At 39.9% G+C, this 26,895-nt stretch overlaps 1 protein-coding gene across 4 annotated transcripts in view; it reads left to right on the top strand.

Moving 5' to 3' along the window:
* Window positions 1-26,895, top strand: part of PTPN3 (protein tyrosine phosphatase non-receptor type 3) — a 366,738-nt gene that overhangs the window by 202,650 nt on the left and 137,193 nt on the right. For all 4 annotated transcript variants that reach the window (XM_073630792.1, XM_073630794.1, XM_073630793.1 and 1 more), the window contains exons 10-14: window positions 45-133; window positions 7,454-7,517; window positions 12,204-12,376; window positions 15,713-15,847; window positions 24,181-24,357. In XM_073630792.1, the coding sequence (XP_073486893.1) occupies window positions 45-133; window positions 7,454-7,517; window positions 12,204-12,376; window positions 15,713-15,847; window positions 24,181-24,357 (638 nt within the window). The remainder of the gene's footprint in view (window positions 1-44; window positions 134-7,453; window positions 7,518-12,203; window positions 12,377-15,712; window positions 15,848-24,180; window positions 24,358-26,895) is intronic.

Genomic DNA, 26,895 nt, shown 5'->3' with positions numbered 1-26,895 from the left:
TTCCAGAAATGTGCCTTATTTTTATCTTACTTTTTTCTTCCCAGGATCTTCATAACTTAGACTTGTTAATTGGTATTGCTTCAGGAGGCATAGCTATATATAGAAAGCAAATTTGCACCAGTTTCTATCCATGGTATGTTAATTTACTAAACACATATTTTTGGTCAGCAAATAAAAAGTTTAAATATTAATGGTTGGAAACATAGAATTAAACAAAAAAGAAAAATCTGTAGAAAATATTTGCTTAAAGAGGAAGTAAATCCATCCATTTACCAGTTTCAAAAAAGTTGCATTCAACACTCCCATTGGTTGTACTTTCAACCAAACTGTCAAACCATCCAATGGCTGGTGTCATAGCTGATCACATGTGCAGCATCATAGCAATTGTAGATCAAACAGAGGCCAAGATGGCAGCTTCCTTGGCTAAATACGATAGGAGGGTTTACTTCCAGTTTAAGAGAAGAAATAATTAGAATCAGGACTGATCATGGTAAACCAGGGGTTACTAAAGGAGTTAAAACTGTTTATAATTACTGGAGTTGATCCTCTAATTGCAAATAGGCTGTTCGTTTTGGAAGGAAATCTTCACTTTACAAGGATTTTTTCCTTGGCTTAGGCAATGTGGTGAAAATTCACTTTGCAAAGAATACCCAAACATGTGCAAGGAAATAAAAAAAAGTATTATGTTTGCACATGAGTGGATGATGGAGAGCTCAGCAAAGCTTTGCCTTATTCACTAAGTTAATGAAAACTTCCCTTGCAAAGTGAACAGCCTTATTTGCCTTTAGTAAATTACTCCCACTATATCACTATGTCTGTTTTTACATCGGCTGCTTTAAAAGCTGCTATATTTACACAGCAACTTGTGGCTGTCATCTTGACAGCAGGGAGTTTCCAGAAAATGCTAGGGGAAACTGGCAGCAGAGAAAAAGGAATTACTACACATGCCATGTGTACTTAGATTAAATTTTTGTTGGGCATATGTGGCACACCCAGTATCCACAACTGGTTACGAATGTAGGTTGCAACCAGCAACAGAAAATAACGGGTCTTAACAGTGTATCATAAAACATCGTATACGTCAAAAAAATATAAACAATCAGGATGGTTTTCAATCATATACTATGACAAAATCACCCAGAAGGGACTGTAAATATGATGTTGTAAAAATATTCCAGTATTTGTCCCCGAAGTCAGGATAACCCAACACGTTTTGACTGGTATCTTCCTTAGGAGTGTGGATATATAATATCAACAACAAAATCATAAAATGTTATAACATATCCACCATGTGCTGCCAGTATACACACAAATGATCCTATGGACAGCCCAAGGCTAGCTGCAACAACAACAAATCTGTACAGTAAATATGAGGAAATGGAACTGCAAATCCAAGGTGACCATAACCTTAACAAGTGCAATAACAATTGGGATTCCCCAATGGTATATTTTTACAAATTCAGATACATAAGTAAACTGGAGTACCACATCTATGCATTATAAGGGTCTGTGCCCCCTTTAAGCCCAGTGTCGAGATCTCTCCCCTTATATCTAATGTAAAAAAGTATGAAAATATATCTGTATATCACTGGAAGCACTCTTATCATATGTGTACATGACCAAAAGGGGGGTAGTACAACAATATTTCAAGGAGTAACTAAATAACCCTCTCTAACTGGGATTGAAAACTATCTTGATGTAAATCGTCAGCCAGAATGTTTTTAATTGCTTATATTTTTGTGATGTATGAATAAAGATGCTATGATATACTTTAAAACTGGCTGCCTAAAAGTCCCATGGAGTTACAATACATACAATTGGTACGTCAGGGATTTTGGCAATATTTTTGGTCCTATATTTCCAATTTTTAAGTAAGATATTATCCAAGTACACAGGGCCTACTACATGTAGTAGGTCCTGTCCTTCAGCTCCACTGTAGTCCTCTCCTTTGCACTTTACAGCTATTCCTGACTGTCATAATTGTAGCCAGGAGTTGCTGTGTAAACACAGCATTTGTAGAATCTACTGGTATAAAAAAATGGACCATCTTGACACAGTGTTTATAAACACTGTTCAGGGGATATAGGGATACAAAGTTACTTTTTTTTGTGTCTACTCTGTTTCATTCATCTGCAGATCAAAGCGATGAGATTCATTCTGCATAAGATGTAAGTTAGAGCAACCTGACAAGTAAATAAAAAAATATACAGTATATACAATCACAATTCCCAAAAAATTTGTGATGCTGTGTATAATTTTCATAAAAACAGATTATGATTTTCAAATCTCATAAACTCATATTTTATTCACAATAGAGAATAGAAAACATATCAAATGTTTAAACTGAGCAAATGTACCATTTTAAGTAAAAAAAATAGATGGCAGCAACACAAAAAAGTTGTGACAGGGCAACAAGAAGCTGGCAAAGTAAGTGGTACTAACAAGGAAGAGCTGGAATAATGTTTTTCAACTATTAACTAATAATTGGCAACAAGTCATTAACATTATTGGGTATAAAGAGTATCTTGGAGAATCAGAGTGTCTCTTAAGTAAAGATGGGCAGAGGTTCACCTATTTGTGAAAAGCTGTGTCAGAATAATGTTCCTCAATGTAAAAATGCAAATACTTTAAATATATCATCATCTACAGTACATAATATCATCAAAAGATTCTGAGAATCTGGAGAAATTTGTGTGTGCAAGGAATAAGGCTGAAATACAATATTGGATGCCTGTGATCGTTGGCCCTCAAATGGCACTGCATTAAAAATTGGCATGATTCTGTCATAAACATGGGCTCAGGAATACTTCTAAAATTCACTGTCTGTAAACTCAGTTCACTGTGTCATCCAAAAATATTTGGTGCATCTTGAAATGAAAAATACAACAATGAAGACCCTGGACTGTTGAGCAGTTAGAATCTTATATCAGACAAGAATGGGACAACATTCCTCCAAAAGCTCCCAAACAACTGGTCTCCTCAGTTCCCAGAGGTTTTCAAGGTGTTGTTAAAAAATAGGGAATGCTACACTGTGGTAAAATGGCCATGTCCCAACTTTTTGGAGACGTGTTGCTGCAATCAATTTCAAAATTAGCATATTTTTTTCTTAACCACTTCAGCCCTGGAAGGTTTTACCCCCTTAATGACCAGGCCATTTTTTGTGCTACGCCACTGTGTCGCTTTAACTGACAATTGCACGGGCGTGGGACGCCGTACCCAAACAATATTGATGTCCTTTTTCTCCCACAAATAGAGCTTTCTTTTGGTGGTATTTGATCACCTCTGCCGTTTTTAATTTATGCACTATAAACAAAAAAAAGAGCAACGATTTTTAGAAATATCAATTTATTTTTTACTTTCTGCTATAATGAATCCAACAAAAAAAATATAAAGAAACAAATGTATTCATCTCTTAAGGCCAATATGTAGTCTGCTACATATTTTTGGTAAAAAAAATTGCAATAAGCGTATATTGATTGGTTTGCTACAAAATAGGGAATAGATTTATGGATTTTTATTTCTTTAATGTTTTTACCGGTAATGGCAGTGATCTGCGATTTTTAGCGGGACTGCGACATTGCGGCGGACAAATCTGACCCCAAGTGATGCTTTTTGGGGACCGGTGACATTATTACATTGATCAATGCTATAAAAGTGCACTGATCAATATTTAAGTGGCAGGGAAGGGGTTAACACTAGAGGGCGATAAAGGGGTTAACTGTCTTCCCTGGCTGTGTTCTAACTGTGTGGGGACTGGTCTGCCTGGGACAACAAAGAGATTGCTGTTCCTGATCACTAGGAGCAGCAGATCTCAGAGTTGTCCCCTGTCAGAACGGTGATCCGCCTTGCTTACACAGGCAGATCCCATTCTCGCCTCACCGCGATCGCGGGTGGCCAACGGACATCAAATCCGTGGGACCCGCAGGCGCGGGCCCACGTTTTAACATGCAGGGACGATGTAGGGGTATGTTGGTTTGCGCAGGAGAGTCGACCTGCCACAGTATATATACTGTGGCTGGTCGGCAAGTGGTTAACATTGTAAATTTTCTCAGTTTAAATATTTGATATGTTTCATATTTTCTGTTGTGAATCAAAAATTGTTTAAAAATTAAGTTTTGCAAATCATTGCATTTGGCTTTTATGTAGATTTTACACAGTGTCCCAACTTTTTTTGAAATTGGGGTTGTATATAAACTGTGAATTTAACCCCTTATTAACCCTAAGTTTACCCTGATCAGCACTAAATAACCTCTTCTTTTCTCTTCTCCATTTAGCTATTATTATCCTGCTGGTTTATTTTGTTTCTTTTTTTCTAAACATTTACAGTATTTCACAAAAGTGAGTACACCCCTCACATTTTTGTAAATATTTTATTATATCTTTTCATGTGACAACACTGAAGAAATGACACTTTGCTACAATGTAAAGTAGTGAGTGTACAGCTTGTATAACAGTGTAAATTTGCTGTCCCCTCAAAATAACTCAACACACAGCCATTAATGTCTAAACCACTGGCAACAAAAGTGAGTAGACCCCTAAGTGAAAATGTCCAAATTGGGCCTAATTACCCATTTTTCCTCCCCGGTGTCATGTGACTTGTTAGTGTTACAAGGTCTCAGGTGTGAATGGGGAGTAGGAGTGTTATCGCTCTCATACTAGTCACTGGAAGTTCACATGGCACCTCATGGCAAAGAACTCTCAGAGGATCTGAAAAAAAGAATTGTTGCTTTACATAAAGATGGCCTAGGCTATAAGAAGATTGGCAAGACCCTGAAACTGAGCTGCAGCATGGTTGCCAAGACCATACAGCAGTTTAACAGGCCTCGCCATGGTCGACCAAAGAAGTTGAGTGCATGTGCTCAGTGTCATATCCAGAGGTTGTCTTTGGGAAATAGACATATGAGTGCTGCCAGCATCGCTGCAGAGGTTGAAGGGGTTAGGGGGTCAGCCTGTCTGTGCTCAGACAATACGCCGCACACTGCATCAAATTGGTCTGCATTGCTGTCGTCCCAGAAGGAAGCCTCTTCTAAAGATGATGCACAAGAAAGCCTGCAAACAGTTTGCTGAAGACAAGCAGACTAAGGACATGGATTACTGGAACCATGTCCTGTGGTCTGATGAGACCAAGATAAACTTATTTGGTTCAGATGGTGTCAAGCATGTGTGGCGGCAACCAGGTGAGAGGTACAAAGACAAATGTGTCTTGCCTACAGTCAAGCATGGTGGTGGGAGTGTCATGGTCCTGCATGAGTGCTTCTGGCACTGGGGAGCTGCAGTTCATTAAGGGAAACATGAATGCCAACATGCACTGTGACATACTGAAGCAGAGCATGATCCCCCTCCCTTCGGAGATTGGGGCGCAAGGCAATATTCCAACATAAGGACCCCAAATACACCTCCAAGACGACCACTGCCTTGCTAAAGAAGTTGAGGGTAAAGGTGATGGACTGGCCAAGCATGTCTCCAGACCTAAAACCCTATTGAGCATCTGTGGGGCATCCTCAAATGGAAGGTGGAGGAGCGCAAGGTCTCTAACATCCACCAGCTCTGTGATGTCGTCATGGAGGAATGGAAGAGGACTCCAGTGGCAACCTGTGAAGCTCTGCTGAACTCCATGCCCAAGAGGGTTAAGGCAGTGCTGGAAAATAATGGTGGCCACACAAAATATTGACACTTTGGACCCAAATTTGACATTTTCACTTAGGAGTGTACTCACGTTTGTTGCCAGCGGGTTAGACATTAATGGCTGTGTGTTGAATTATTTTGAGGGGACAGCAAATTTACACTGTTATATAAGCTGTACACTCACTAATTTACATTGTAGCAAAGTGTCATTTCTTTAGTGTTTTCACATGAAAAGATATAATAAAATATTTACAAAAATGTGAGGGGTGTACTTTTGTGAGATACTGTATATGTAAACTTTATATTTGTTTTGTTTGTTCATTTTTTGGTGTTGCAAAGAAAAAAGCCTTTATTTTACTTGTAAATAACTTTGCCATACAAACTAATAATGTTAGTGTAATTTTAAATGGGACAAATTATAAAATAGCATTTAAATAATTTTATCTCAAGTAACACTGTGTGCTTTTTTAAATTTATAATTTTTATAGATTGCATAAATTATTTTGCAAGACAATATTGTTTGTCCTAAAAACTATACAGTATACGTTTCTTACTTTGTTATCTTAAGTAATGGCAAAGCTATTGCCAAATCAGTAGGACTATAGCAGAAATGTAAAAATTGCTTTGGTGTAGGGGTGTACAGGTGTTCAAGCTGAAGTGGTTAAACATTTGTAAGTAAAAGTTTATACAATAATTGTTTGCCAGCGGCTGTTGTGCACAGGTTTGAAAACTAGCTTTGTCCATTAGTCAGTCTGCCTTGGAAAATAAAGATGCTATAAATTGTCTAATTACAGATATATTTTCATTTAGCTTATATGTTTTAACCAGGAAGCTTCTAGGACAAGCCATTAAAGAGAAAAAACAAACAAATTAAAAATATGTTCGTACAAATATCATTTTTTTCAGTTATTATTTAATATCTTAGAGTAAAATAGTGGTAATTATCACATTAAATCTGTTCTTCAGACTAGAAATAAAAAATCCAAATCAGCAGCTACAAATTCTGTAGCTGCTGACTTTTTTAATAACAGGGCATTTACCAGTCCAGGGATTCGGCCCTGTCCTCAACCGAGCCAGCTCTTCAGCCACCTTCAGGTTCAGGCGTCAGCATGTTTACTTTGGGAAGCCATCTGTGACTTTGTGCGGCACTTTGTGAATGGTCCTGCAGCTTTCTGGGACCTGTGACGTGTCCCAAAAGGCTGCGGGTTGAGGGAGGGAGGGGCTGAAATTCCACTCGGATCTCCACAGAAGTGGGAGCGGGTACCTGTAAAAAAACAGGTAGCCACTCCCCCTCCAAAAAAAACAAGCTGTAAAACTTATAAGGGGGGGGGGGGGGGGCAAACAAGCAGAACTTTCCCTTTTGGGTGAAGTTCCACTTTAAGGGATTTTCCAGTAAGTTAGGAAATCTCTTCACAACGAAACCCTTCTTTTTTTGGAGGAGGAATGGGGCAAAGAATTCACCACATTTGTGCTGTAGACTAGTTTGGAAGAAGGTCTCTTTAGGGCTTGGTAGGCTATGGGTCATTTAAGGACTGTTAATGTCTAACCATCCATCATTCTTGGTGATATGAATTCTTGTCCATGACCACAATATCATAGCACACACTTCACAGACCAAATTGAATGCCATGGTGCAGGTAAATACTGCTCTGGAAATCCTGTTAAGATCATTAGTTATTCATTTTGCATAGTAGTATTTCTAGATTATAGTAAGGTCAGTGTCTAACTTGTTGGTCCTGGCAACATTTTGCTGGTAATATCATATTTAGATAATTTTATAAAAGAATTAGCTTTGATGAGCACAGTGGTCATTTTTATCTCTCTCCAGGGTAAACATTATCAAAATATCTTTTAAAAGGAAAAAGTTTTTCTTACAACAACGTCAAAAGCACGTAAGTGACTTTATTTACTGTTTAATGTTATAGCAAATTTTGTTTGCCTTAATACAGACCTAAATAAATGTTGCTAAATTTGAGCATTATATAAATACACATTTTATGTGAGTAGTAACATGTGTTGTATTTTTGTATTCAGCATGTAAATTTGTTTTATTTATTATGCATATGATCAGGGGCCAGGCTGATCCATTGCCTTAATTTCATGGAAATGTAATTTCTTTACAGGCTAAAATGCATCTTTCATCATTATTATTTCTTGTATGACCACACAGACTTAGAGTATGTTTCATATTCATGATATGTATCTGTTGTACCATGTACTTCTCAGCGTGGTCAGTTGTCTGGGAGAACAGCCTGCCTGTCAAATGTCAGACTTCTGCTGGCATGCTCCCCTCCTTCCCCCCATACAGCCATTCACTGGGAAAATCCGTGTAATGCTGTAGGTTGTTTTACAAGGTAAGGGTTTACATATAATTTAATGCTTAGTCCATCTAAAACTGCTCTTTCCATTTTGATAGTAGGATCTTTTAATAGCCGAGTAAATCCAGGTATATACTTCTGCCTGGATTTGTCTGCATTTGCAGCACAAATTCACTGATATGTATAAAGCTGGGTGTACATGTTGCATAAGGTGAATGAAAATGTAAGTATTAGTTGAATGTGCAGAGAATCTACAGCGAAAACAGCAACCAGGTATGACTGGAAAATGTTTCCTGTATTTCTTTTAATAACCACTTGCCAACCGTCGGACATCCTAGGACGTTCTGGGTTTGTGGGGGTATATCTGAATCATGCCATATTCCTATTACAAGGGATGTTTACATTCCTTGTAATAGGAATAAAAGTGATCAAATGTTTTTTTTTTTTTTTTTTTTATTTTTTTTTAAAGTGTCAAATTAAATTTTTTTAAGTAAAATTAACAATAAAAAAAAAAAGTGCCCCTGTCCCCATGTGCTCGCATGCAGAAGTGAACGCATACGTAAGTCCCACCCACATATGAAAACGGTGTTGAAACCACACATGTGACGTGTCGCCGCGAACGTTAGAGCGAGAGCAATAATTCTAGCCCTAGACCTCCTCTGTAACTCAAAACAAAAATTTTTAAAGCATCACCTGTGGGGATTTTTAGGTACCGAAGTTTGGCGCCATTCCACGAGCGTGTGCAATTTTGAAGCGTGACATGTTAGGTTTCTATTTACTCAGCGCAACTTCATCTTCCAGGTTATACAAAAAAATTGGGCTAACTTTACTGTTTTGTTTTTTTTTTTTAAAGCATGAAACTTTTTTTTTTCCCAAAAAAAACGCATTTGAAAAATTTCTGCGCAAATACCGTGCGAGATAAAAAGTTGCAATGACTGCCATTGTATTCTCTAGGGTCTCTACTAAAAAAATATATAATTTTTGGGAGTTCTGTGTAATTTTTTAGCAAAAAAATTATGATTTTTACATGTAGGAGCAAAGTGTCAGAATTGGCCGGGTTGGTAAGTGGTTAATATAGTAAATGTTTCAAAACCAATATTTATTATATAGAAATTGCTAAGGAGTAATGGACTTTAACGGCACGTATAAAAATGTAACAATTTATTGGTCTACACATAATATATGACAAAGTACAAAAATTATATATAATAAAACAACAACATTTAAAATGATGTTGGACAACATGTGACTCCCCTCAAGGAAATATACCAAATAGTGTAATCCTAGAGATCTAAATGTCTCAATTTTTTGGGGGGTCCTCAAGATTGGGGATATCAGTTGTCCTCATATGTCTTCCTGCTGTTATATCCCACTCAACTTGTTTCGCGATCGTACGTCGCTTTTTCAGGATCTTCGATGGGTCTTTGATGTAAAAACATACATTTATAAAAATACAAAACATTCAAACAATAACAAGAACTGAAATAACCAAAGTTTTGCATGTGCAATGCCATGTACACTAAACACCCACTTGCATGTCAAATACAAAAAATCCACAGCTCCTCAAGGGTCCCCCGAGGACAGCCGCAATTGGCTCATGTGCCAGAATGTGGGGACACATCAAAGTACTAAGGATGTAAACAAAGCAAATTGGGTATCAGTAAATATTCTACCTTAGTGCAATAAAGCAATAGTCTGGATCAGATGTACTTACACAATAATATAGGGACTGTAAAAATCCATTCGCTTAAAAGAAGACTACCCTATATTCCGCGGGGTCTATTAAAAAGATATTGGTAAATTAAGTGTTAAAAACCCTTTTAATACTCCCTAAGGGAGGATGACATTAAATGTATGTAACTTGAAGATACAATTATTGTTTGTACCTTAATTTGAGATTGGTGCAAATAAACCAAAAGAAAAACATTTTTTGAGAGAAAGAAGGATAAACTTGTAGTGGGATTTTTTCCCCTTGAAGCCCTGCTGTGATGGTGGTATAAGTAGTAATCCTTTTGGTAAAGCCCTGTAAACATAGTAAATTAGTAACATTAGTTTCCCAGTATAAATGGCCACAGACACCCAAAGGGAAACAACAGGTAATCCAAAGAACAGAAGAACAGGGATACAAAAAATCAGCAGGAAACTCTCAAAGGGAGCATAGCACCAAGGGAACAATAGTGATGTTCCAAAGAAGTTCACCAACCTGTCCTGTCTACTGGGGTCCCCTGGACAGTCTGGCCCTCCAATGCTGTGGGGGTAGAGAGAGGGGAAAGGGAGATATGAGGGGACGTCCTGCTCCTTCAGACCGCCTAGGCCAATGGTGCCTCTCACTTCATTAAATGTATTTTATTATATTTTATTAATATTTATTATATAACAGGAACAGATCTGGATGTTGGCCAAATGTACACAGGGTTCTTATACAGTATGTAAATATTATTTATATGTAAAAATTAATGATCAGAGAATGGATGGTAATATCTCCAGAAATCTGACATTCAGCCATTTTATATAAAGACCTCAGGTGCCTGATGGTTGAATAATCCTACAGATTCTTACAAAGCTAAATCTTAATTGGGTAAAAATTCCTTTCTGAGCTCCTGGTTTTTGCCACCAAATTAGACAGGTTTGGCCAAATCTGCCAAAAATTAACTTTTTTAAACGACAGGCGTTTTGCTTCAGGCGACAGAACGCTCATATGTGCACAGGGGCCATTGAAATGAATTGGATTTTGCTTGTTGAGTGTTTTAGAGCTTCAAGCAAAAAAATTGGTCAGGTGTGAACAGGGCCTAATATTAACTTGTAACCCTAAGACTAAGGCCCATTCACTCCATGGGTGCTGGATTACATTGTATTGATATCTGCTGGGAGAAAAGAAAAATACTGCTTTTAAACAGAGCACAACACATTACAATGCATCAAAAGGCACCGCAACACACACTAAGGAAAGTAAAATAATGGAGCAGATTTACTAAAAGTGAAGCATTTAGAATCTGGTGCAGCTGTGCACGGTAGCCAAGCAACTTCTCAGCTTGTTTAATTAAAGGGGTTGTAAAGGCAGACGTTTTTTTTTTTTTAATCTTAATGCATTCTATGCATTAAGATAAAAAGCCTTCTGTGTGCAGCAGCCCCCTTCACCCCCCCCAATACTTACCTGAGCCCCCTCTCTATCCAGCGATGTCCACGAGTGCCTCGACCGTCCATGACTCTCTCTCCTGATTGGCTAGGACACATCAATGGCGCCATTGGCTCCCGGTGCTGTCAATCAAACCCAGTTAGCCAGTCAAGCGAGAGAGGGGGTGGGGCCGAACAGCAGCTCTGTGTCTGAATGGACACTAAAACCTGGGAGCTGATTGGTTTCTATGCAGAGTTGCACCACATTTTGCATGCTTTAGTTTTAGTAAATCTCCCCTATGTGTTTTGACTCCTGCTGTGTATAGAAAAAAAACTTTAATTGATTGTCAAAATTGGATGTCAATGCATGTCAACGCAAATGTATTTATAAAACATCAACCTGTGCAAAATACAGTGGAAATGGTGGGAATCTAGCCTACTACTTGTAAAGCTAAAATGTATCTTCCTGATAACCCTAACATTAGCCTTCCTGTAACCCCAATCCTCCCTTTATGTGAACCTAACCCCTTGTCTGCATACTCACTTCTCCTGCACTAGGATCTTCTAGAACCAGATTTCTGGTTCCAAAGTCCAGCAAGTTCAGGAATATCCTGCTTAGATTTTTAATGTTTTTAATAACTTGAAGTGGTAGGGCCATTTTGATTTCATTATGAGATTTAGTCCTCATGTACACTGCTGCTGCTAAAAGGACGTTTAGGAGCAGTTGGGCAATTATTTTTCAACTGCTCCTGAACTCTCCTCTATGTTATCTTATCAGTACATGTACACAGGGTCATTTATAGTCGTTTCTAGTTGAGTTTAGAGGCCTTTTTTGAGTTCAGACGCTGAGTTTAGAGGCATTTCAAGCGCCAAATGATTCTAAATGTGGCTAAACGCGGTAACTTGCGTTTAGCCACGTTTCGTTTACAGGCGTTTTTCATTTTTAGCTATCTTAAAAATGCAAAACGCCGCTAGACACAGCATGTAAATGCGGCAAAATGAAAGTTTTAAACGTGGGTTACTATCTGTCAAGTTAAATCGTTTAGGAGAGGTTGTAAAAACATCCTGTGTACATTTCATTTTAACATTTAAATATTTTTTTTTTTTTATATGTCTATATTTATAACATGTTCATGTGTGTTGCAGAATGAATGTAGAGACCAAATTATTGCTTTCAATATGCTGAATTACCGCGCGTGTAAAAACCTTTGGAAATCCTGTGTGGAACATCACACGTTTTTTCAGACTAGGCGATCACTACCTCACGAAAAGAAGCTGGTACCTAATTACTGGACATTGGGTACAATTAACAATGCCAAGTGAGTAAAACTATTGTTGCCCTGTTTGTTTAAAAATTATTGAAATTAATATGTACAATATAAAGATATACTGTATATGGTTGCTGTTTTTTGAAGGTGTGACTGCTTAAAATGCAAGGGGACTATTTAAAAAACGTCTATATATTATTTTCTATGTAAGATTCACACATCTTTCACCCAAGATTTAGTTATTCAGTTATTCTTGTGTGAAAACATTTATGAATAGACCGCTGAATGTAGTCCTAATGTGGTTTACTTCACTATTAAAATATTTTTGTGATTCCTTTTTTCCCTTTTATGCTTGTCATCTCTGTAGTGGAAAGATGAGCATCTTCTGATAATGAAGAAGTCTGAACATAAATAACTGATATAGCTAGAACTGTGTTTTGTGTAGAGTAGTAAATATTTTACAAACGATGTGCTTGTAAATGTCTGATAATTGCACTGCTTGAGACTAAGGCCTCATGCACACTGGAAGTTTTTGGATGTTTTTACAGCAGCTGCTTTTGGCTTAAGACATTTTTTTCTACAGTCAATAAACTCTCCAGCATGTTATCCTATGTGTCCATTCACACATAGGCTGTTATCAACTGTTTTTGGCTATAAAAAAAAAACTAAATTAGTGGGTTCTGAGAGGAGTTTTTCAGCTGTAAAAGGTCAAAAAACTTTGAAAAAAGCTGATAAACCCGGCTCACCAGCGTTTTTAACGTTTTTGATCCCATCGAAAAAAAAAAAAAACGATTAACCACTTGCCGAACCAGCCGCCGCAGTTGTACTGCGGCAGAATGGCACGGCTGGGCGAAACAAGGTTATGTAACGTCCTGTGGCCGGCGCGTACTCGCCCACGGAGCCGATGCGAGTGCCCGGTTTTGGCGATCGCGCGGGGTACACGGAGAACCGGGATCTGTGTGTGTAAACACACAGTTTCTGGTTCTCTGAGGGGAGAAGAGACAGATCGTCTGTTCATACAGAGTATGAACAGTGATCTATCGCTTCCCCTACACAGTCCCCTCCCCTCTTCAGTTAGAACACACACTAGGGAACACAACCCCTTGATCGCCCCCTAGTGGTTAAACCCTTCCCTGCCAATGACATTTTTACAGTAATTAATGCATTTTTTATAGCACCGATTGCTGTAAAAATGCCAGTGGTCCCAAAAATGTGTCAAAAGAGGTGATCAAATACCACCAAAAGAAAGCTCTATTTGTGGGAAAAAAAGGACGTCAATTTTGTTTGGGTGCAACGTCGCATGACTGCGCAATTGTCAGTTAAAGCGAAGCAGTGCCAAATTGCAAAAAGTGCCCTGGTCAGGAAGGGGGTAAAATCTTCCGGGGCTGAAGTGGTTAAAGACACTATTGCAAAAACGCTAAAAAACGCTATTGCAAAAACGCTGAAAAACTCACTGCAAACTACTGGTGTTTTTATAACGTTATTATAACGTCCAGTGTGCATGAGGCCTTAAAGTTTCCACAATGAGCTCAGGCAAAGCCTGCACATATGCTTCTTATCTAGCAATGGCTTTGCCAAAAAGATTGAATACAGTGTTCAAAATGCAACGTAGTTATACAGTATGTAGTGGGTGTCAAAATCCACTAAGTTTTAGGACACCACTGAAAATACCAAAAATAGTGCATGCAGTGTCAGAGGAGTGCCCATAGCTAAGCAAAATGTCAAGGAGTATTGAGAATTTATATGAAGCATTAAAGCAGAAAACCAGTCAGCCATGTCCATAATTTGTGCCAAGCAAGGGTTAAATGCTTGTTAGTCTAGAGAAGTTTAAAATAAAAAGAACACTTACCTTACTCCCCCCCTCCTGCAAGGCTTCCTACCCAGCATACAATCAATCTCATGAATCTGCTTCTCTTTGCTGGTTGAGGCTTCTTCGATGTCATCGCATACAACGCTAGACTCGAGGTCCTGCTTTGTATGTGAGGCTGTCGAAGGTCAGCCTACATAAGAGAATTGCCAGCTTTCAGGATTGCGAGAAATGAAGTTAGTATTCCCCTAGTTGAAACCTCCCCTTGACTAAATGAGAATTTAACCCTAGTTCTGTGGTGGTGGGGAGGTTGGACCTAGGGACATTTTATGGCTGAATTAAGTTCAGCTTTATTTTACATTAATGTCATTTTGTCACCAATGGGTAGCAATATGGCTTAGTAAATTCATTGAAAAAAGCATCCATGTCCCAACAGTCACAAAAAAGAAATAAATAAAAATAATGCTAGATTGGGTTATGTAGATAGATAGATTTACAACATACTGCATACAGTGCAACAGTCAGAGTGCAGGGGTCAGACCTGTGTCATTGTACAGCACAGCATGCAGAGTGCAGTGGTGAGGAGTAACTTTCCCCCTTATGTTGGTGGTCATTATGCTACCTTTACTCAGCATGCCTGCTTACATTGGTGCTCAGTGTGCCCTCATATATTTGTGGTGAGCATGCCCCCTTAACTGTGTTTCCTTAATTGGTGGTCAGTGCTCAGTATACCTCTATACATTGGCAGTCATTTCTCAGCATGCCTCTTTATATTGTGTCCCCTGATATTGGTAGTTAGGGTTTATTGTGTTCCCTTACACTTATGGTCAGTGCCCCCACTTACACTGGTGGTTAGTGTGCTGCCCTTAAGCAGGTGAAATGGTTTCATTCTTTTTAGCTTTAGTAAAGATTGCACTGACAGTGGTTGAGAGCACTGCTCCCTTTGTACTCACCAGAGGAGGCATGGCACTTTATAGTTAGGTGGTTACTGCTAGAAGGAAACATATAGAGGTGAGCTTGGGGATGGAAACAACACCCCCCACCAAGGAGACAGGTCTGGTCAGAGAATTTATGAGGATGGTATAGCCACAATCAGTAATCAGGGGGCAGTACCAAATCCAAGAAGTAAAAAAAACAATTTAGAACCCAGAGCAACACTGAGCATCAGATGTGGACACAGAGGGCCCCATACGAAAACACTGTGTCGAAGCCGCCTGGTGTTGGCCTGGCCCCTCATGCCAGTGAGTGCTTTCCCACCTCAAGCTGGGACTTGAAAGCCTCTGCTGGAGGCCTTGCAGCCTGACACAGACCTGCTATTCCTTCTTTTGCTGGAACTGAATACGACATCTGTTCTTGTGTGAACCCCTGGTTGTTGTCCGTTTTTGATATGATCCATTTGCATGAATATAGGTCAGGTGCAATTTTGCTATAAAATGCCATAAATGACCATGTCAAAATCTGGAAATTTTGTTAAAATTTATATAAGAATTGCTAGTGTTAAAGCCATTGCTAAGTGTGTACAATTTTTTTAATGACTCCTTAGATATTTGTAATTTAGTCTTTTCTTATTGCAATTGTAGGTCTGCCAGCAGTCAGCTTTGCAGAAAAGTGATTGGTGGCATGGTATGGAACGCAGATTTAAGAAGATCTGTGTCTGTGGAACACCTTGAGACCAAAAGTCTTCCTTCCCGCTCTCCTCCAGTTACTCCAAACTGGTAAGTAGGCTTCACAGAAATTCAGTGTTATGTTTTAAATACTGCCTCATTTAATAAAACATACTTCTGAGACCCAGTCTGTGCAGACAATGCTGCTCATGACAGCTTGCTGAGATAGTAGAATTCACAGGCGGCATCAACTCACCAAAAAAAGTCGGAGTGAAATCCAATGTAGTTTATTGTAGACTTTGCAGGTTAAAAGGATGTTTCTGAGCATTTCTTGATGTTGAAAGTGTATCACAGGACAATAAGCCTTCTAACTCTATAAGGGTGAGCACTTTACTCCATAAGGGCAAACATTAAAGTAACATAGACCACTGAGAAGCAATGAGTGATAACTAAGAGCTAGTTAAACTAGTGCATAACATGAGGGGAATAACAGTGGAATATGTCAAGGCACAAGTCGCTGCAATAGACAACAATAAAAACAGGCTGCTAAAGGCAGGGCACTCCTCTGCCACTCCGCTTGATATCGGTGGATACCACTATATTAAGAGCAATTGCATTATAATAACAAAACACATTAATAAAGTCCATGAGCATGGGTAATTCTTATCTTCTAAATCTGAAAGACACAAAAAGAGGGAAGGAACATGCAAACATCAAATAATTGATTTAATGCTAACTGCACTTTTTATAAAAAGTAAATAAACAAATGTTAGCAGGAAAAAATGTGAATTTATTATTTTTTGTAAATGAGCCTCCAAAGCATTGCAACTGGATGCAATGCCATGTTCCTGTAGACTCTTCCTCCATCTCCTTTCAGTTAGAGAAGTGTCAATGAACTATGATCACTGTATTCATGCTCCGTTTAGAACTACAAGTCCATCTGCAAATTGGCAGACAGGACTTGGTAATGAATAAGCACTGCTGTGCGTGAAACATGTCTACATTTCTATCTGTTAGCGGTCCAGTGCTGTGATGTTTTAATCTGTATTTGACACTTCAATAAAGTATCTGCGCTTCCAGATGAGTGTGCGGCCAATCCATTTCTATAGACGAAACTTGTAGTTCATTCACTGGCAGATCTCTGGGAATTATGACATTGCTGTGTGGGCAGTACCATGCAAATTTTAAAAGTGACGGTGGCTGGATAAGAACCCTCACATGCTGTAACAGATTGTAAAAAATGAAGTTAACCTAAGTCCTTGGAATGGTGAAGCATTGTGATGAGTCTTCATCAGTGTAGACTTGACACAGCTGGAGCAGTTCTTGAAAGTATTAAGTCACTTCTTCAAAGGATATAAGACATGCCTAGTAGCTTGGAGTTAAAGGTAGCATAGTCCATTCTTGTTTAATGCCACTTCCGGTTTGTGAAGTATAAGTAGTTCTTTCTAAAATTTCCACTGAACCAGCACATGTGCAGTGTCTAACGACAAAACATTTCCCTTTATGTTGTCAAAGAATTATGAAGTTGCATTAATTAAAAAATAAATTAATGGCTTCTTTGGTTGTCTAATACGCCATCAATTTTAACTGCTTTCTTAGGTTGGTCTTGGGGAAATACATTAACAAGACACATTTGCACAAATTTTCTCATAAAGTCATAAAGTATGGAAGAGTTCATTACACTTTGACATGAATGTTGCATGTGACTGTTCATGTCTGTCCCTGTCATGACTTACAATGGGTAAGACGTCTTTAGTGGGTGAGTCCTCCCCAAAGAAGCCTGGGTGCAAGGCTGATGCATGCAAGCTGCTTTTACATTCTGTGCAATTTTGTGGCTCAGCTTTGTAGTCTTTGGCAAAGTACTCTAATGAAGCACAACATCTGAAATAAAAATGACATGGCTTCTTAGTAATGCCTTGCATTCTTCCATTTACTTTTCCCTAAATGCACAGAATTTTATTAGAGGTCATGGCTTGTTGTGAATGGGCCAGCAGTATTTGGGGTATTTCATCTACATCATCACTAGTATTGGCATAAGTAGGTGTGTTTGCGGTTTCTCAGGGATGTCAGGGATGGCATCGCTCAAGTCCCTGTACTTGGGTGAAGGCATCTCACTCCAACAAAGAAGCTTGGGTCATTCTTGGTCTTGGCTAAGGGCTCTTTCACACAAGCTTTCCACTCAGCGGACTCTGCTTTACTCAGCGGGGGGATCGATCTGCTGATCCCCGCTGAGCAGGCAGATGACAGGTCCGTCTTCACTCACCGTGCAGAGACAGACCTGTCAGAGCCCTGCTCTCCTCTGTGGGGAAATCGGATGAAAACGAACCGCCTGTCTGCTTTTATCCGATCCCATCTAATCCGTCAGACGGATGGAAAATAGGTTATTTTAACGTTCATTGTGCATGAGGCCTAATGCCACGTACACACGGTCTGATTTTCCGGCGGGAAATGTTGGATGTGAGCTTGTTGGCGGTAAGTCCGACTGTGTGTATGCTCCATCGGACATTTGTTTTCGGACTTTCCGCCAACAAATGTTGACTAGCAGGTTCTCAAATTTTCCACCAACAAATTTTTGTTGTCGGACTTTCTGATTGTGTGTACACAAGTCCGTCGCACAAAAGTCCATGCATGCTCGGAATCAAGTACGAGCCGGAAGCGCTCGGTCTTGTAAAACTAGCGTTCTTAATGGAGATATCACATCGGCTCGCTGTACGTCTTGTACGTCACTACGTTTGTAATTGTTGCCCAACATTTGTGTGGCCGTGCGTATGCAAGACAAGTTGGAGCCAACTTCGAACAAAAATCCACGGTTTTGTTGTCGGAAGGTCTGATCGTGTGTACGGGGCATTCGACTTTTGTGTGGTTCATGGATGCGAACAGTTTTAAGCCTATTAGTATTATTATTATTATTATTATTATTATACAGGATTTACACTACCGTTCAAAAGTTTGGGGTCACCCAAACAATATTGTGTTTTCCATGAAAAGTCACACTTATTCACCACCATACGTTGTGAAATGAATAGAAAATAGAGTCAAGACATTGACAAGGTTAGAAATAATGATTTGTATTTGAAATAACATTGTTTTTACATCAAACTTTGCTTTCATCAAAGAATCCTCCTTTTGCAGCAATTACAGCATTGCACACCTTTGGCATCCATCCACAACACTTTTTTCCAGTCTTCCTCTGTCCAATGTCTGTGTTCTTTTGCCCATCTTAATCTTTTTCTTTTATTGGCCAGTCTCAGATATGGCTTTTTCTTTGCCACTCTGCCCTGAAGCCCAAAATCCCGCAGCCGCCTCTTCACTGTAGATGTTGACACTGGTGTTTTGCGGGTACTATTTAAGGAAGATGCCAGTTGGGGACCTGTGAGGCGTCTGTTTCTCAAACTAGAGACTCTAATGTGCTTATCTTCTTGCTTAGTTGTGCAACGCGGCCTCCCACTTCTTTTTCTACTCTGGTTAGAGCCTGTTTGTGCTGTCCTCTGAAGGGAGTAGTACACACCGTTGTAGGAAATCTTCAATTTCTTTGCAATTTCTCGCATGGAATAGCCTTCATTTCTAAGAACAAGAATAGACTGTCGAGTTTCAGATGAAAGTTCTCTTTTTCTGGCCATTTTGAGCGTTTAATTGACCCCACAAATGTGATGCTCCAGAAACTCAATCTGCTCACAGGAAGGTCAGTTTTGTAGCTTCTGGAAGGAGCTAGACTGTTTTTAGATGTGTGAACATGATTGCACAAGGGTTTGCTAATCATCAATTAGCCTTCTGAGCCAATGAGCAAACACATTGTACCATTAGAACACTGGAGTGATAGTTGCAGGAAATGGGCCTCTATACACCTATGTAGATATTGCACCAAAAACTAGACATTTGCAGTTAGAATAGTCATTTACCACATTAGCAATGTATAGAGTATATTTGTTTAAAGTTAGGACTAGTTTAAAGTTAGCTTCATTTAAAAGTACAGTGCTTTTCCTTCAAAAATAAGGACATTTCAATGTGACCCCAAACTTTTGAACGGTAGTGTATATAGTGCCAACAGTTTATGCAGCACTTTGCAATATAAAAGGGAGACAATACAGTTATAATACAATAAAATACTAGAGGATTAAGTGGGCCCTGCTCAGAAGAGTTTACAATCTAATGGGGTGGGGCAGGTGGTACAAAAGGTTGTAGCTGTGGGGAATAAGCTGATGAAAGTGGTAAAAGATTAGTTGGAGACATGATAAGCTTCCCTGAAGAGATGAGTTTTCAGGGATCGCCTGAAGGTAGCAAGAGTAGGGGATAGCCGGACAGGTTGAGGTAGCAAGTTCTAGAGGATGGGAGAGGCTCTGGAGAAATCCTGCAGATGAGCATGGGAGGAGAAGACGAGAGAGCTTGAGAGTAGGAGGTCTTGAGAAGAGCGGAGAGGATGGTTTGGGTGATATTTGGCTTTGTAGGTTGTGGTTAGTTTTTTGAATTTAATTCGCTGGGTGATTGCGAGCTAGTGTAGGGATTGGAGGAGAGGGTTGGCAGACACTGAGCGGTTGGTAAGGTGGATAAGTCTGGCAGCAGCATTCATGATAGACTGAAGAGGGGATAGCCTATGGAGAGGCAGGCCATTGAGAAGGGAGTTGCAATAGTCAAGGCGAGAGATAACAAGGGAGTGAATGAGGAGCTTGTTGGTTTCATTTGTTAAAAAGGGGCGAATTTTAAAGATGTTACTGAGGTGAATTCTACAAACTTTTGACAACGATTGGACTTGAGGCTGAACTGAGAAGTCAGAGTCTAGGATTACACCTGGTACCCTGGAGTGAGGGGAGGGACTGATGGTTGCATTGTTGATTTTGATGGAAAAGTCAGGGAGGGGGGCGTGGGGGGGGGGATATTATTAGCTCAGTTATTGAGAGATTTAGTTTAAGGAAGTGGTGTGACATCCATGTTGATATGTCAGTTAGTAAGTTAGTAATGCAAGAGGAGACTGAAGGAGTGAGGTGAGGAGTAGACAGATAAATTTGGGTGTCATCGCCGTATAAGTGGTATTGAAAGCCGTGGGTAGTTATCAAGTGACCAAGGGAGGAGGTGTAGATAGAGAAGAGAAGGGGTCCAAGAACAGAGCCTTGGGGGACCCCCACAGAAAGGGGCAATGGATAGGAGACAAAGTTGTAGGTAACACTGAAGGAGCACTGCGATAGATAGGCAGAGAACCAGGATTGGACAGAATCCTTGGAGTCCAAGGGAATGGAGTTTATTGAGAAGAAGTGGGTGGTCAACAGTATCAAAGGCCACAGTCGTTCAAGAGCACGGCAATGTCTCTTGAGATCTCTAGTATTGTCAGTTTGCCACGGTTGGGGCCTAATTCTGCGTGTGGTTAGAGGAGCAAGTGCATCTAGTCATGATGAGAGTGAACTGTTGTAGACAGAGCTGAGCAGGACAGGACAGGGGAGAGATTATGTCATATAGGTGGTCAGTAGCAGAATAGAGAAGAGAAGGGTTAAAGTGGCAAAAGTTCCTACAAGTAATTGCTTGCTGCTTGGAGGGATGGGTGGTTGGAGGCAAGAACACAGTGAAACTGATGAGGTTGTGATCAGAGAGAGGAAAGGGGGTGTTGGTGAGGTTGCCAGGATTGCACAGATGGGAGAATACAAGGTCAAGGGTATTACCATTGGAGTGAGTGGAAGTATGTGTCCATTGGGTTAGGTCAAAAGATATGGTTAAGTTGAAAAGTTGGGCTGTTAACATTGACAGGAATGTTGAAGTCACCAAGAATGATAGTGGGTATTTCAGAGGAGAAAGTAGGGTAGCCAGGCAGCAAAGTCATCAAGAAAGCACGATACCGGTCCAGGAGGCCGATAAATTGCTGCAATCGTCTGAGAAATAGGAGAAAGCAGACAAATACAGTGCATCTAGAAAGAAGAGAGGGATAGGAAAGATTTGAATGGTGCTTTGTGGAGATAGAAGGAATTCAACTCCACCTCCTCTCTCTCCGTTGGGTCTGGAGGAGTGAGCCCAATGGAGACCACCATGGGAGAGGGCAGCAGGAGAAGCTGAGTCAAAATTTTGAAGCTAGGTTTCGGTTATGGCGAGTATGTTAAAGCCATGAGGGATGAAGAGGTCAATGTACAGATGTTGGCTTGTTACAGATGGAGTGGGCATTCCAAAGGGCGCATGAGATTGGTGTGCTGTTTTGAGGAAGTAGGGGGATAGAAATTAAACTGAGTGGATTGCGGTGGTTGTCGGAGGAGGAGGGTATTTGATATGTGGCTTGCAGTTGGAAAATGGCAGACCAGGATTAGGAGAAATGTCACCTGAGACTAGGAGAAGGGTGAGGAAGGCAAGATGGGAGTGGGATGTGCATGAGGGAACATGTCTAATGGCCCTGGAGTTTATGTCAGCATGTGGGTGCAGCAAATGCAGGAGTTGATGGGTGCAGTAGGAGGGAGAGGGTAGAAGTGAGGGTGATATGTGCATGCTGCAGGTTAAAGAGGAGGGGTAGAGTAAGGATAATTTGAGGATAGAAGACACTGATGTGAGAAGGAAGAGAAGAAGGAGCATGTTAGTGGATAGAGAGTGGGAATCTGACTTCATATATAATAAATGTCAAATCCTGGTTTGCTTGTCGTCTTTCACAGTGGAGCAGAGTTCTTGTTGTATCTGCATCCAGCTTTAGTTATCCTGCTTTTGTTAAACTGCTGCGGTGAAACTGCGCATCACTCGTAGCAGAGCCACTCAGGAAAGAGCCATGTTATCTGCGCCTTGCCCCTGTCTGCGCCACCCCATAGGCTGCTTTAAATTTATAGGGAGAGTAAGCAGTCATGCATTTCTCAATTGGTCATTATTGGGTCTGATTTGAGAAACCTGAATATTAACATAAACTGAAGATTGAAAGCCTAACCATTTAATCAGCAGATCACGTTTTTGCATAGGTAGGATGCTTAGGTCATGAATTACTAATTTAAATGTGAACCCTAAACTCCTGTAGTCTGTTCTCTGTGCAATCATCAAACTTCATGAGGCCAATGTTAACCATTTAGCTGCGATAGACAGAAAGCTCACATCGGTGGCAGCACAGCCTTGTAAACGGACTCTGGAGTCTACATTTCATCAGCTGACTGTCAGCTTTCAGGTGGGAGTGATTTGTACCTCCTGGGGTGCCCCGGAAAGCAATCTGAACATCCATTTGCTGATAATTTTTTTTTGATAAATGAAGCCGAAGTCAGCAAGCTTTCCATTTTCAGAGCTATTATTCACCAAGCACAATCAAAGCAGAGTACATTAAAGTGTAATTCCAGTAAAAACCTAACTTAGCCTAAACTGCTCCCACCTCCATTCTAAGCCTGTTCTATCCAACCTGGAAAAGGAAAGATACCTATACTTTTTACCTATTCTGAAGTTGCTCAGGTCCAGTCACGTGATCGGGTCTCTGCACTGGCTTCGGTGTATAGGAGGGACAGCCAACATCGGCTGCCCATTAGTAAGCCTGTGAGTGACATCAGCATCCAGACCCTGCAGCCGTTGTCACTCCTCTCTCCTCTACACTGAAGCTGTTGCTGGAGAGATCATGTGACTGGACTAGAGCAGCTTTAAAATAGGTAAGTATAGGCATATTTCCTTTTGCAGAGTCTATAGAATAGGCTTAGTATGGGGGCGGGAGTAGATTTTAAGCTTAGTTAGGTTTTGACTAAAATTACACTTTAGGTTCATTTGTCCTGCATTTTACCCGTTTTGGCCTGCTTCGAGCATGAGGACATGCCTATTCATTGGTATAGGAATGTCAAAGCTTGTTTGAAGGAAACAAAAGCCCATCAAGACAGGCCTAAGGATTGGTAGCCTAATTCCATTCCAATTTTGTTGCCTGATTTGTTAAACAGGCAAAGAGCAGACCAATGCAGGGGTTTTTTTTGGTGCAAAATGCGTGCTTTTGACTATTAGAGATTTTTTTGTGTATAGAGATTTTCCTTCAAATAATATGTTAAATGCTTGACTAGGTGTACACTGCCTCTGTTAGGCATGGTAAATGACCTAAATAGCTTTAAAAGACTGCCCATGAAGACCTAATGCTTACTGGACAAGTAGCTCTGGTGCATGGGACTCCAGCTTTTACTGCTGACAGAGGGCACAAATACCTGAAACACAGACTTATTGCATTCCGGGCATGTGTACCTGCTTGCATACTGCCCTAAACGTTTGTATCATTAATTGGCCCATCCAGCAGCTGTCAGCTTGTTAGAGAGTTTGATAAGAAAAGATACCTGTGCCCTCTGCTAAATACCAAATCTCCATGGACCAAGGCTAAATGGCAGGTATGCATGGGGCCTGGGCTACTTGGTAGGTCATAAAAAAAAGGTATCACTTCAACGTGTCATTAAATGCAAAGCCACAAATTTACATGTATGATAAGGGAAAGCAGCTGATGGTAAACATTACATGTAATGGTTTGCTTTAAATGCTTTTTACAGGCGGAGCCCTAGGATGCGCCATGTCATTAGGAAGCCACACCATTCTTCTGCTGACAACCTTGTCAATGAAATGACCTATGTAACGGAGACAGAAGATGTATTTTACACATACAAAGGCTCACCAACATCAAAGGACAGTGACTCAGAGTTCTTTCAGAACCGCAGTCCACAAAGCAGGCATGTGAAGAATGTGATCTTTGTCAAATATACATAAAATCTTTGTTTTAAAAACATATAATTATTACAGGGTTTTATAATGATACTGTTTTTTCAGAATAATCTTGGTTATCTATTAACACTGGGTTTTTCTGTTTAAAGATGGTTCTATTTTGCAATAGGTAACTTTTTGCCCTTTGAGGTCAACATATTATACATCTTTATTTTTAAGTACAGATAGAACTTTAATTGGAAGATATGAATAACTTCTGCTTTATCCATTCAATTTCAGTAATTTTTAGTAAATTATGGATATATAGTGATGGTGGAACAAAAGAAAAAAATACAACTATGTTTGATTTTACACTATGTTTTCGATTTAGAACAGCATTTTTTTCTTTTAGGCTCGGTTCACACTGATGCGAAATTCAGTGTTTCTCTATGAAAGCTGTCTTATCTGATACTACACAAGTCTGTCCGACTTTAGAAAAGGTTCCTGTACTACTTTGGTCAAACTTTGATACGACTTCAATGCCACAGAGTGTAAAAAGTCACATCAAAGTCGGACTTCAAAGTTGCACTGAAAGTCGCGTGACTTTGGAGTCGACTAGTGTGAACCAAGCCTTAAAGGTATATTACAACACACCTGTATGTAAAGAATTTGTGCATAACATTATCAAAACATCTGTATTGAATGCAGTTTTTCTAGGTTTGTGATTGTAAAAACATTGAGTCAGGTGGATGTTGGATTTAAAGCGGGACTGTCTCAGGCAATGAAATATCCAAAATTAAGATGATGTCGACATGGTGTTCTCAGGAGAGAACTTGACACCCAAGTATAAGACATAATCAAGGGTACAGGCGGAATCAGCATGATAATTTAAGCCACCAGATATGTCTCCAATTGACAAAGATTAAGTGGGCAGATTTACCAGCTTAAAGAAGGAAGTGAAATCAGGTTTGTGAAGAAAAAGTGAGCAGAGATGATATTTTGGAGGGATAGGATAAAGAAACCTCTACTGAGGAAAACCCCCCACCCATTTATGTCAGTGTTTGGAGCTTGGTCCCAGGCTCAGTAACAGACCACCAAGCTTAAAGTGTACTGTAATTTTATTCTGGCAGTAAGTGTAAAAAAATGTAAATAGGTTGAATTGGGACAAAAATCGAACAGTAACTGCTGCTGGTAGGATAGATTCCATAAAGCATAGGGGATTGAAGGATGCAGATGAGCAGTTTTCATCATAGATAATGGTTGCAATATGCTAGCTTGAATTTACCAGTTATGGTGCTATTAAATTATTATGGACAGGTTTAAAATTGTATAATGTCAAAGAGCAAGATTCTAAGAGATAAGGGTAGGGGGGAAACTAGAATGTGCACAGTTTGCCTTACAACTTAAGACTGTTTCACATTTACAATGTTAATTTTATCATAAAATTCGACATCCAGATTAATATCCATATATAATTAAATACAAGCCTTATTCTGTTTATCTGTATATTGTAAAGCACACATTAAACTCTAGAAGGAGCTCTGGTATAGTGTAAATGTACTGTAGATCTGTCACCTCATTTAAATGTTCTGTCTTGGTATGATATGTTTTTATAGAAACAGTGCCAACACTGGGAAATTAATTTAGGCCATAGTGACAACACAGATACAATGCTCGAGGGAAACCTCTTTCTACTCTGTTAAAACAAGTCAGATTATATGTCACTGATACTGGCAAAATTCGTTACATTTTGCAGTCTGCTAAGCTGCTTACTAAAGAACCACATTTAAATGGACTCATGAATCCTGAGCAAAATTAGCTGTGCCGTCAGGCAGTATATAATAAAACAAATGTAGGCAATTAAGAAAAGATGTATGATGTTATTGCATCTGGGCAAACCTCACATTCCAGCTACCCTGTTTCCCCTTAAATAAGACCTAGTGTGATTGTCGGTGATGGCTGCAATATAGGCCCTACCCCCCAAATAAGCCCTAGTTAAAGTCCTTGTAGGTCTTATTTTCAGGGTAGGGCTTCTGTTCGAGAAAACAGGGTAGGGCTTATTTGGGGGGTAGGGCTTATATTGCAGCCATCCCCGATAATCACGCTAGGTCTTATTTTCGGGGAAACAGGGTATAGACATTTGTAAGACGCAGACAGAGCAGGAAGGGTGTAAATGCAATAAACTCTTTTATGATAGAAAGTAGCAAATATCCACATGTACACTAGGAAATGTGTGTGCAGTGCTGCCTCAAAACATCTGTTATGGGAAGGCAAACCAAAGTACAAAGCCAGCGTGCACTCCAGGAGCCTGAGTTGACACAACAGAGTCTCACAGTAGAGTGGATAACAGCAGTCAATCCTAGGACTGATGTCACGCTGAGGGGTGGTCAAGGGCCATGGCAACACGTTCAGAACACCTAGCTCCTCTCTCAAGTCTCTGCGAGACTCTACTGTTGCAGCTTAGACTCTTGGAGTGTACACTAGCTTTGACCTTTGGTTTTCCTTCTCAAGACAGACTGACAATGTTTTGAGGTGGCACTGCACACACCTTTCCTAGGTTACATGTG

Source organism: Aquarana catesbeiana, linkage group LG05 (assembly GCF_042186555.1).
Source record: "Aquarana catesbeiana isolate 2022-GZ linkage group LG05, ASM4218655v1, whole genome shotgun sequence".
Taxonomy (NCBI): Eukaryota; Metazoa; Chordata; class Amphibia; order Anura; family Ranidae; genus Aquarana; species Aquarana catesbeiana.
This window is presented reverse-complemented; position numbering and strand designations above follow the sequence as displayed.